Source organism: Anser anser, assembly GCF_964211835.1.
Source record: "Anser anser genome assembly, chromosome: 7".
Taxonomy (NCBI): Eukaryota; Metazoa; Chordata; class Aves; order Anseriformes; family Anatidae; genus Anser; species Anser anser.
This window is the reverse complement of record NC_139727.1, coordinates 35,012,841-35,024,895: the sequence shown is the minus strand read 5'-3', so window position 1 is coordinate 35,024,895 and position 12,055 is coordinate 35,012,841. Positions and strand designations below refer to the sequence as shown.

At 39.1% G+C, this 12,055-nt stretch overlaps 1 protein-coding gene and 1 long non-coding RNA gene across 3 annotated transcripts in view; both read left to right on the top strand.

Annotated features, from left to right (window-relative positions):
• Window positions 1-892, top strand: part of FAM204A (family with sequence similarity 204 member A) — a 16,211-nt gene extending 15,319 nt beyond the window's left edge. For both annotated transcript variants that reach the window (XM_083843464.1, XM_083843465.1), the window contains 2 exons: window positions 278-384; window positions 714-892. In XM_083843464.1, coding sequence (XP_083699590.1) covers window positions 278-384; window positions 714-765 — 159 coding nt within the window. In that variant the 3' untranslated portion in view covers window positions 766-892. The remainder of the gene's footprint in view (window positions 1-277; window positions 385-713) is intronic.
• A 2,358-nt stretch (window positions 893-3,250) lies between these two features.
• On the top strand, window positions 3,251-10,767 carry LOC310902240. The gene is made up of 3 exons (XR_014586579.1): window positions 3,251-7,944; window positions 8,711-8,868; window positions 9,302-10,767. It is a non-coding gene; the product is annotated as an uncharacterized lncRNA (long non-coding RNA).
• The last annotated feature ends 1,288 nt before the right edge of the window (window positions 10,768-12,055 follow it).

The following is a 12,055-nucleotide window of genomic DNA, read 5'->3' as shown; positions in this document are numbered from 1 at the left end:
AAAGGCACAGTTAGTGCCCTTTGCTTTTATCCTTCAAAATTAAGGAATTGGGTGAAAAGGATTGCTTGACACAGGATCCCACTACTTTGTATACTTCCCAAGAGACATTTTTGTCCATCTAATCTTACAGTACAGCTTCAGCTTAATATTGGAAAGATATTTTAAATATTTATTGACCTTTGGGAAACAATACCAAACGAAGTAATTTGTGAGGCTTACATTTCATATGAGCCATTTGCTTCTATTCAGTTTTCCTTTGTTCTTTTTTATGTCTTAGCTTGGTGTGAAAATTGCCAAAGCCGCCGCTTGCCGCAACTTTGTAAAAGCCAAACAAGAAGCAGAGGCTGCCCAAGAAGCTCGGAAGAAAAAGAAGCTTGCTTGGGGGTAAGTCATTTGAGTATGGAATTAAACATTTGTGGTTTCGTTGGCACTAAGTGTATGCAATACAATCTCAGTTGAATGTTTCCTTAGTTAGGCTTGTGTTAATCTTATTTGTTTAGTTTAACCTTGTGTCTTTTTTTTCTTTTGAGCAGTGTGAAAGACTAAGGATGCTTTACCAGGATTAATGTATTGGCCATATGGTTAAATTGCATTGTCTTTATTATGGTTTTAAAAATAAGTTTTGATTGTTGTCATTATTGCTAAGAATGTGGTTGAATACCTGATGTATGTATGTTCACGATTCCTCATGGTTTTTTTTCCCTCTGTTTCAGATTTGAAGCTAAGAAAAGATGGGAAACAAAAAGCAACATGGGATACATGTAATCCATTGTATTTTCATCAGGAGTTAAATACCTGGTTTTACGTGAATCTTTGTGGGTGACTTTCTTAAATATAAACACAAAATTTAAAAAAATAAAAATAAAAACCACATAAACCCTAACACATCAAATTCCTTGTGTTTCAGTGCCGTTAAATTACATTATCTTGTTATGTCACTCTTACAACGTAGCACAAATGCTATCTATGCTATGTTACAGCATTTCTCTTCAAAATATAAAAATCTAAGGTAATCTATTGTAGAATGTGTTTGGAGTCTGGAAGGGAGCTCTCTAAAGATGGAATAAAATACTTCATCCAAATGTGTTCTCTGCTTCATTGCAGTTGCCATATACCCATGGAACGGGTATAAGGAGAGGTGTAAGGTTTTCTGTGTTTTTCCCTATGTTATACAGACATAATTAAGTGCTTTTTTCTATGATTGCTTGAGAGTTTAGGGTGGTGTTATGGGGCTGAATAAAGAAAAGAACACATTACCTGTTTAAAACTGTTATTATTTATGTATTTATGGACTTTGTAAATGCGAACAGAAGTTGGCTGAAAAAGCCCATCCTTCCTCTACTGGGAGGATCTGGTACTATTCATTACGTCTTGGTGCCGTGTTTTTCAGAATGCTTCAAATCCTGTTACCCTTTCCTTCACAAGAACTCAAGTTCTTAAAGTCAGTTTCTTTGAGTAGATCAAGTATAGAAACATGTAAATCTTCAAAAATACCTAAGATTTGTTATATTTTACAGTTAGCTGCACCCAAGAGACAAATACAGATTTTATTCAAATATTTTACAGATAAATTAAGATTTGAATGCTTACAAGAATTATAGCAAGAATTGATGATGATGTTTCCACAAAATTGTTCTCAGTGAAAAGTAAGGACACATTCAGAACTAATAACTTTTCTCCCTGAAGCTCTTGCATATATGTTTAGTCACCACAATGCCTGAATTGAATTGGTAATGTAAATGTCAGGTATTGTTAACCAAGATTAATATGTTTCAGGCCAAAGGTATGGTATTAGCGTAATGGTGATTTACTGTGTAAGTACTTGAGGCTAAAACAACTTGCCAACAAATAGTAATTTGAAGTTTTACGGCATGAATTCGAAGAGGCTAGATTTGCAGTCTAACATGGAATAGTGCATTTTTGTTCATTAGCCCTCAGGATGTTTGATTTTTTTTTTTTTAGTGGAACATATTTCTTTCACAAAGATGAGAGTTTGCAATATGGTAATCTGCAGTTAGCTGTAATTAGTTATGATGATGGAGTTGAATACAATTGCCAGGACTGTAAATCAGGGGCTAAACAGGTTTCTGCAATAGAACATCATAAATCTCACACTATGGTTTACAAAATACATTAGCTTTAGAAACTGGTATGGAAGGAAGTGATATCTCTTAGTAAAATGTTTGCAAAGGTAGGTTGCATGCTTATTGTTGTAACGAAACTAGATGACACCATGAATGTTTCTCCAGATTTTTCCTCATTGTCTATATTTTTCCTCAGTCCCAGAGAAAGTAGGTTTGTACAAAACATTCTTGTCCAAAACTTAACAGCCACTCTGCCCATAGTTTCTGTTAGTTTTTTTAAGCACTTGGCAGATAGGTGTTAGGTACAGCCGACCTTTCTGCTTATGACGTCCTGAAAAGTAGAATGATACTAATAATTTTGTGCTGAAAACATAAGTGGTATTCCATTATATAAACACAAAAGTACTGTATATTAAACATGCTATACATCTGCTCATACTACTCTTAATAGTAACAGTTAATATACGTTGATCAAATAAAGATCTTCATCTAATCATAAGGATCAGTGTGGTTGTTCAATTTGAAAATGGGTTATAAAAAATCCAAACCCTCAAATAGCAGCTGTTGTCTGAGAAGGTGACACGCTATTCGTCACAGCAGTACAAACCTTCATGTAATATTTTTCAATTTCACTTAAAATGACTAATTAGTTTTATGTTAGGTTGTTAATAATGTAATTATTTGGGAAGTATGCAAAATGTTTGCTTTGGGTTCCAATATTTGCTTTGGGTTCCTTATGTGATGAAATAAAAATAACCCATTTCAAGTATTTTGATATATCTAAAATACTGACTTAATGTTATTTAATTCCTAGAATTATACAATGTTCAAAAAAGCCACTAATTACTAGGGAAAACCTAGGAGCCTAATGCAGCTGTATAGAGATTATCTGAATGCATAATAAATGCATGCATAATTGTACCTTAATAAATGTTTTCCTGAATTACTCATCTGATTCTGAGATGTTACGTTCCTGGCTTCTGTAGAGTACTTTTCTTCTGTGCCAAAGTTCTGACCATCTCTCAGAAGCCTCAGGAAACCTAAATCCATGAGCGAGTTCTGCACCGCTTCTTTTCCCCACCACAGCTTCATATTTAGTCAAACTACAGCCGTGAGATTCTTGTAAGATACGCTGAGTAATCCTACATCATGGGGGGGGGGGATGAAGCTTGTAGTTTTTTTGTAGACATCTCTCAAGGGCAAAACTAACTTTGGAAAGGGGAATGTCCTTGTGCAATTATGCAACACTAGTTCAAAGAACAATTTATCTTGAGATCTTGAGTTATCTTGAGCTACCTGGCCTGACCAGAGCTGTGTTAGGGGCCCAACTTTGCCAGTAAGGCTTCTTGACTAACTATTAGCTCAAGTGCTATAACAGAGTGAGGTGGTTAGATTGCTTTTGGTTTTACAGTAGGCTTGGCCAATGTCAACTTAATGGCTCCACATTTTCTCTAAGCAGTGTTAGATGCTTCAGTATAAGCTGCTCGCTCACGTGGGTGTCATGCTTTTTTATTTCTGCTCCATCTGGAGGTAGTCCAGACTCATGTTCTTGTAATTCTATTGTGTTATAAGGCCTGAACAATTAAGAAAGAAATTGTTTATCAAATCCTGGGAGAAAATACAGTTTAAAGTTTGACAACAGCATGCTAATACAATTAACAGTATTTCTAAATACCACATTCCTGAGCTCCTAAACCAAAGAGTGGCTGCAGGGACAGTTTGACAGATAAAAACATATATATAGTTGTTAGTTTTAATAGTTTTTTGCCTGCAACCATAATCTGTATCATTATTTTTTAGTTTAATTCTGTTGGACAAGTTTCAAAGATAAATATGGTGTGTAATAAGCCTTTGCAACCTCTAATTTGTGAAGGAGTGTCTGTCCAGTTAATACTTGTTCATTGAAGCAAGGGGTTTTGAAATAGCTGGAGTACGAACTGTAATTACTGATGTCTGTTTCCTATTCACCTATGGGTTCTGGCATTTGATCAAAAAATGTAATGTATTGCTTAATCTCAGAGCATTCCCCATTTTCAAAAATATTTACTTTATGAGAATTGTACAGCGCTGAGTGACCTCAGCAAGACCAGAGCAGATTTTTATTTGGCATTGATCGTATGGCGTGAATCCAAGTTTTATTCCTGTTACTTCTGAATGTTGCTTATTCAGATAGATACCTATTTATAAGGTACCTCTAGTTCAAATTCAAAGCATTTAAAAAAGTATTTAATATATTACTGCTAGTGTTTTTTAACTTTAATAGGAGCTCTCAAAAGAGGAATACAAATGTTGAGCAATTTATACGAGGACAACCTGCAAGTCGACAGCAAAGTGGCAAATGGACGTTATTCTCTGTTTAGTTTGTGGTTTGTCATAGTTGGAAATAACCTGAAGTCTTGAGCAAATGAGGTAGGTTTCTAAATCTCTTTGAAAGCCAATGGGAATTAGGTACCTCATTGCCATCTGCCCTGCGAAGAGGGCAAGAAACTGGGACGTTGAACGTGAATGTTCTAAGCGTCATAAGAGGTAGTGGAAGCCCTAATTTCATTCAAGAAAAGTTGTCATCCTTCTTGTCTAAAAATGGCTGTGTTGTTTTGTATCTGCCTACAGCCGTGTTTATTTTACCATCAAATCTTGTCTTTCCAGTTTCCTTGGAACTGTGTGTGGTGGAACTGAGAGGTTTTATGTTTCTTTGCTTAAAATCAGACCTGGAACATAACAATTTGTTCTCAAAAAAAAAAAAAGTATAGAAATAAAAAAATAAACGTAGAAATTGGTTGGTAAGAAATGCAAACAGTCAAGTTTGCACTCTTGTTCTGATGTTACCTGAAGACATGCTGTACTCAAGGGCTCCATGTTTTAGTCTGACAGTGCTCCTCTTGAAATCAGCCTTCATTGATTCTGATAGCAGATGATAGTGCTGGATGACGTTGTTCCATGTACTTATGGATTTGAAGTATAGAATTACTTCATGTAATTAATTTTCTCTTTTTTTTTCTGGTTTCCTCAGAAAGTCCCTGCTCTAGAAATATGTTGCCAAACTCTTTCATCATGAAAGTGGCATAGTTTAGCTACAGCCTAGGCTCTGGGAAATCACTGGTTAGTGTATTCCGCAGTCCTCAATCAAAAGAGCAACACCTTTACTCCAAAACGGGTCACATTGGAACAAATGAGGGTGATAGTATGCGTTTCTTACAAATTCTGGTCTGGAGATGAGGACCTGCATTTGTTAAGGCGAACAGATACTGGCTTGTATTTCAATGCTGAGTAGAGAAGAGGTTGCTTGGTTTAGAAGGAGGAAGTTCGTGGACAATGTGAACTGATCAGCTCACCAGCTAGAATAATGCAGTGAGGGTGTTTCTGTACTCCTGAGTGGTTTTTGAATCTCCCTCTGGCCACGCAGTGTTGCCATTAAAGCTGTAGCGTAACCTCTGCTTGTCATGTCTGAGCTCCCTCTGGTGTGGAGAGAACGGGTACTGCTTGCACAGATGTGAACAAAAGATGACTTGAGGGGTAATTTTAATTTTGTTGGTGCTTATTCAAATGTTATTCATTCTGGTCATACTGGCTGTGTGCACAAATCCTAGTTAGGACTGCTGGCTCGCAAACGTCCAAGTATTAGGGTAAGTGAACATTGTTTTGCTTCCAGGGATGCCCAAGGATGTTAGGAGAGGGGGCCAAGGCGATAGAGAATTTGACAGAGACCTGATCTCACATTAATCATAACAGCCACAAGCAACCTGACATTTTACTGTTATACAGTAGGAACCTGGCAGCAACCTTTGTGATTCACAAGTAATCTGTCATAAGCCCCTATTTTATACTGCTCATACCCATTAGGTCTTAAAGAGTTTGTGTTTGCCCCGGACTGAATATTTTCAACTCAATTATTGTCGTAAGTAAGTGTTAACTAGAAATTACTGTGCCATAATCACATCTGGGATACAAAATTTTGTTGAAATAGGTTTGGGGGAATAATTGCTGGAAATTCACCATTCTTTCCACAGTATTTATTTGTTGTGAAATTCATCCATTTTGATGACATTCCAAGAGCTGTATAATCCTTAGGGCGCTGATTTGCAAGTGTGGTATGCCATAGACTAAAGATTTTCTGTACCAAATCTGAACAGAAGCTTTGTTTGATATTTTTTTTCTTTTTCTTTCTTTTTTTTTGGACAGCCTAGTATTTCAGGTTCAGCATAGTGGCATTGCAAATGTTGATGTACCTCAATTGGTATTTACAGCACTGCTCAGCAGTATAATTCATCATATAAGCACAGAATTCTACTTTTGAAAAAAAATAAGTATAAGTGCTTAGATCACATACACTCCAACAGAAATAGGACATCCATCTAATAATAGAAAAAAAATGTGTGAATTCCTCCTGAGGATAAGTGGGTACAGCTCTATTGAAGCGAGTGGTCTTTTCATATAAGTGGAGTTGCACATGTTTTCTCCGGGGATCAGTTTAGTCCACTTTGCCTTTGTAGTCTGTGCTGAAATTCTTCAAGATAGGAAAAAACTTGTGGAGTATTTGCATGTACTAAGTGCCTGGCATAGATCAGAGTCTTTATTTTTCACTTTTGCTAGCAGTACAATCACTTAAAGAAAAAAAATAAAACAAGTAATTAATCCTGTATGAATGTTCAAACATTCTGTTACTAAGAGTTATTTTCTCCCCCCAGACTTAGGACTTCCTCTGTGCACGGTCCAAGAAGGCTAGTAAAAGTCCTTTCCAGAAAAATACAATTTTCAAGTACTGTGATTGTGCTATGATACTCGCTCTACCTGAATCTGTTTAGATAACAGGCATCATGCTGTCTTTGGTTTATTTATCTGTGATCGAAGAGCAGGGGAACTAGGAGAAGCAGTCAAGGAACATATTAAGGGGGTACGCACTGTTTGTGGTAGTAAGATCAAGCAGAATTTGTGAGGAGATGAATTTTCTTCATCTAGAAATTCAGCTGTGCTCAAAATAAGATTCACCCTCGCCGAGGGAAAAGAACAATCTGGAAAATCTCTCTCCTCCCCACCCCCTTGAAAGGGCAGCCTGATATTGGTTTAAAGGTATGAGTTGGGACTCTGGATATTTTTCCAAGGTCTTTTGCAGGCCAGTCTAAGATCATCCTGCCCACAGTCCAAGCTGGCTAGCACCCGGCCAGCTCCCATCCCAAATCTGCGTAGCTCTATTAGTGCAGAGCTGTGTCCACTCCATTAAATCTTCTGAGAGTCCCTAAGCCTCGTTTGCAAAAATCTGGATAGACATTTCCCAGAATTAGTTCAATATCCAGCACTGGCACCATTTCACTGTGAAACCTTGGAAAAAGTGCCTCGAGCCAGATTTTAAACACGCAGAGCCATCCCAGAGCCCACTGTTAAAATGCCACTGATCTTTTAAGAGACACTGCTCAGTTGCAATCTCCGTTTTTGCCAGAGGGTATATATAAAGCCACTCAAACTTTGACACTGCCTCTCAGGGAGGCTGTGGATGTACTTGTGCATTAACCCATAAGTACAGGCACTCTCTTTCTGATCTGGTAAAGAAGTAATTATTTATACAAACTGACATGACACAATTAGGATCAATCATCCTCAGGATACCCAGTGCCTCAGTGGCTGGGATATTTCCTCAGCTGTGGGAAAGGTGTCCTCTAGATGTTACAAATTTGATGGAAACAATCAAAATAAAATCTTTAACTACCCTGAGGGTTGCTTTGGTGATAAAGTTAGTGCCTGGTGAGATGTCCAATGCTCTCCCATCCACTTTATTACAGATAGGAAGTGCAAAGTTCAGCTGCCAGGATCCTCAGGAGGGACATCCTACCTGGGCTGACAGAAGTGCTTGTTTTCCACCTCACAGGTACAATCTCAAGCTACTCCCTCCGCAGTTCAGCAGCTGTGGCCCTCTCTAAGCTGGGTGGCAGCGCGGGCACCACCGCACGGAGAGGGCGTCCCAGTGCTGCCAGGCTCAGCCTTGCAGCTCTGCAATAGCCGAGTTGTTTGGGGGATGCAGCCATGATGTCCCCACCGCTGTTTTCTAATCAGGAAAAAAAGAAATTACATTTTCCCTTTCTAACTCCTCGCTTGTGTTATCTGTTTATAGCTAAGTTCTTTGCTGTGTTTGCTACTGCATTCAGATCAGATAATGCATAGAAATCTGATCTTAACAGTGCCCTATCCTGCAGAGGGGAACAGCTTTCCCTTGTCGTTACTGAAGAAGAGAGAAAGGAGAGACTTCACCCAGGCAGGCAGGTGGTGGTTGTTCCCATGAAGGTCTCTGTGCAGGAGCCTCCCCTGGCTGCAGTATATCTGTGAATACACACGGACTCTTACCAGCAACTAAGCCCTCAGCTCTTTCTGATTCAAAATACTCCTAGACAGAGCTCTGTGTTACTAGAAGAATAAAGGCTTTCATCATCTGATCATAGTTGCTTCCACCTTCTCCCACTGGACAATTTCCTTCTTAAAGATTTTTTTTTTTTCAGAACATCTCTCTGAACCTGGTGCTTCAAGTCTGGCCAAAGCAAGCAGCCCGGCTCCTTTGGCAAACATTTTTTATTGTATTGGTGACTGTTCCTGCTTTCTTTTCCCAGGACAGTAAGTGGTCCTCATCTTCTTTCTTTCAGGTTTCTCAAATGGTGTGGTCAGCTTTGCTTGTGTTTATTATTCTGAAAGCAACCATAAGGGGCAGCAAAGCCCAAAGGGATGAAGAAACGTGGTGAATTCTGCTGTGATTTACATGGAGCTCTGTGTAAGACAGAGGTGCAGAGTTTTATGCAGTCAGGTAAGTAAAGGTATATGGAAACCTCAATTTCCAAATCCTTTTTGAATGAGGTCTAAGAAGGCTACTTCCAAGCCACACTTTTTTTTTTTTTTTTTTTTTTTTTTAACCTAACTTGTAAATTTACCTTAATTAAATCTTGGCCTTCCTCGCGTGGGAAGAACGAAGGTAAAACTACAAGAACAATTTTGTTAGCTTCTCCCATATCATCATGCAAGAAGTACCTCTGAAGAGATCTGCAGTCAGTTTAACAGAGGCATGTGTATGTTCATAGGGTGTACGTCCAAATTGTGTCGCAAGCTGGATTTGAATTTTGTCCTGATTCTAAGACGGGAAGACTAACAAGACCATCAAGAGAGTCATTTGCAGAAGATATTGGACCCGTAGGCTTGTTTCAGAATGTTTACCTGATCTCTTTATATTTCTTTAACAAAAGGTATGCGTGGGTTTTAAGGAGATGAAGAAACCTTTGAAATGACCCGCTTTTGTGAAATTTGGCTTTCCTTCCCCTTGGTGGCCTTTGTCCTGAAGAGCAAGACATTTCACAGTGAATAGCAGGGACATATTGAAGGGAAGGTGGGGTGAAGAAGCAGCCAAATTTTTCCTTCAGCCTCGCTGGAAAGCAGCTATGAAAGGAGAAACAAAGGCTGTGGCTGGCCACACCTCGTGAGGACGGCAGCACCAAAGGGGCCGTGGCAAGCTCCAGCTCTCCCCTCCCTACACCCGGCACTGGTGCAGAGCGCGGCTTGCCCGGCTCGGGCATTGTAATTCTGCTACAGCCGCGCGTGCCATCGGAATTCAGCTGTCATATTCTGCGAGCTGGAATTCATCAAAGCGTACTCACCGGCCTTTTAATTAGTGTTAGATTAGCATTTTAAGATATGGGTAAATTCCCAAGTCTAACTTTGTTTAAAGGTGCGTATTCAATACAGTAGCCAGGAAATCATGTATTCTCATGGACTTACTACCTTAGTAATGTCATGCTGTGAGGGAAAGAGGCAGATAATACTTCCGACAAATATTAAATGCTATTTGTATAGCTACTACCTGTGAATTTAAACAGAAAATCGTTCCTCACGCCTTGCCATGAAACACACGCAAATTTCTTTTGTGGCTTTCATGTTTCATTAAAGCTTTGTATGTGGAAGAGAGGAAAATCTAAATTGCTACTTAATTAAAGGGATACTGTCAGATTAAGTATATTTTGAAGAAATGAACTTTGCTTTTTACCTGGGTTGTCAGTAACACCTAGGATTATTAAAAATGAAATGTTTTTTAACATCTAATATACTTACCATTTATCAACCTGAGTCTGTTCTTCTCTTTGGCTGAAACTGAAACAGTCTCTTGCTTTTCCCTGTAGTCAGGTTCATTGTCTGGATCCTATTAACTAACTCAATATTGGAGGTTGTAAATACCAGGAGGTGCAGCTTACATCTAAACCAAAAATAAAAAATAAAATAAAATAAAATAAAATAAAATAAAATAAAATAAAATAAATGTATGGCTCTTGCTTTATTCCATTAAAACATTTCTCTAGACCTGAACATCATGTAATATATGCTCCTTTAATCACATTTTGATCACCACACAGCATGTGGAGTGTGGGTTAAATTCTGGAGAATGCTGAGCAGGGTTTTGTGTGAACTTTCCACTCTTTCTGAAGGCAGAAGGTGCTAGGGTCGCTCACCAGCAATGGAAAGGGGTCAGAGAACTATGCTGCAAGGTGCGGATGTGTAAGAGCCCAGTCCCACTCAGCGAGCTCCCCACTGTTGTCCTTACAGTGAAGTTTCAAGCTAGGTCCGTGGCAGTGTTTGGAAGTATGTGGGTACACCTGACAAGTGAAGGATGGGAATTGTTTCAGAGCCCATCCACACCTTCACCTTTCCAGAATGGATGTGTGATCCTGTCTAGACTGGCTGACAAAATCTTATTGTGGCAGGAGCCAGATGCAGCTGGAAAGAAAACCAAATTCTGCCCCAGTGGTTTTGTTGTTGATTTTACAGAAGTTGCAGAAAGGACAGAGAGGGTGTGTATTATGTGCTAATATTATTAAACTTTGAAATAATGCCATATTCCACAATCCCAGAACTCTGCAATATCAGAGAGGGCATTATTTACAAAATGGCTCTATCTACATACGCCAGTGACGACTGTTTTTGCAGCTCCATATTAATGCACGTTAGCATCCTCGTGAACCTATCTGATACCACTTCTACATGGAGACTTAAGCTCCTTAAGCAATGTTCACACCTCCATGAAAAATAACCCAGTTAAGTTCTTCCTTTAAATAAACTTTCTAAGCAAGTCTATTAACAGTTATCTGCTATCTGCCACAAGGGGAAACATGTAGACAGTGCTGTAGTGTGTTATATATCTTGGGCTGCTGAGTATTAGGTAGTAAATTAAATGAGAAGTGAGAGCTCCTTTCACTGGATCCTCCTACTTCGTTTTACCACATGGGAATGTTTAAGTTGAGTCCTAAGGAACCAATCTGCATTCCCAAGAGACATGTTCCTGCGTTCTGAAAAATAAGCCTGACGTGTAAAAGGCACATCAAAATGCTTTCGTGGTAAAGATTTGCCATGGCCTCGAAATATAAAAGCCTGCCTTGGTGTCGTACAGAGATGTATCGTTTCAACACGGGTATGTGCATAGCGAGCCTGCTCATAAAATCTGACTTCAAGTATCTGGGGATGTCCACAGTCTTCAATAGCAAACAATACCCTGTGGTTTGGCTCCTGCTAGAGAGTTGAGCAACTGGAACTCAGTTCCCAGGTCAGCTATTTCCTCTGACTGTGAGCAATTCACTTCATCATCCTCTGTTTCACAGTTCCCTCTCATAAGGGATGGTGAGGGGAGTCAAGGAACCCATTCCGACCTTTGCGATGGCTGGGGTGGCCAGAGGTTTCTGTGGTGGAAACCACACAAGTCACTTAGTGGACAGAGATTCTGGACAGGGCCGTGAAAGTTGACAGGAAATTCTGTCTGCTCTGAAATACTACCAGGTCATTAAAAAACACCCTCTAAAGAAAGGATGTAATTGCAAATGAACTTCTGTGGACTTTTTGTTTTGTGTTGAATACATTTGTGTGAAATCTTACTGCTTTCATCGCATTTGTTGCTGCGCGGATTTCCCACAATGGCCCTGGAATTTCATTTGAACAACAACAACAAAATAATAATAATG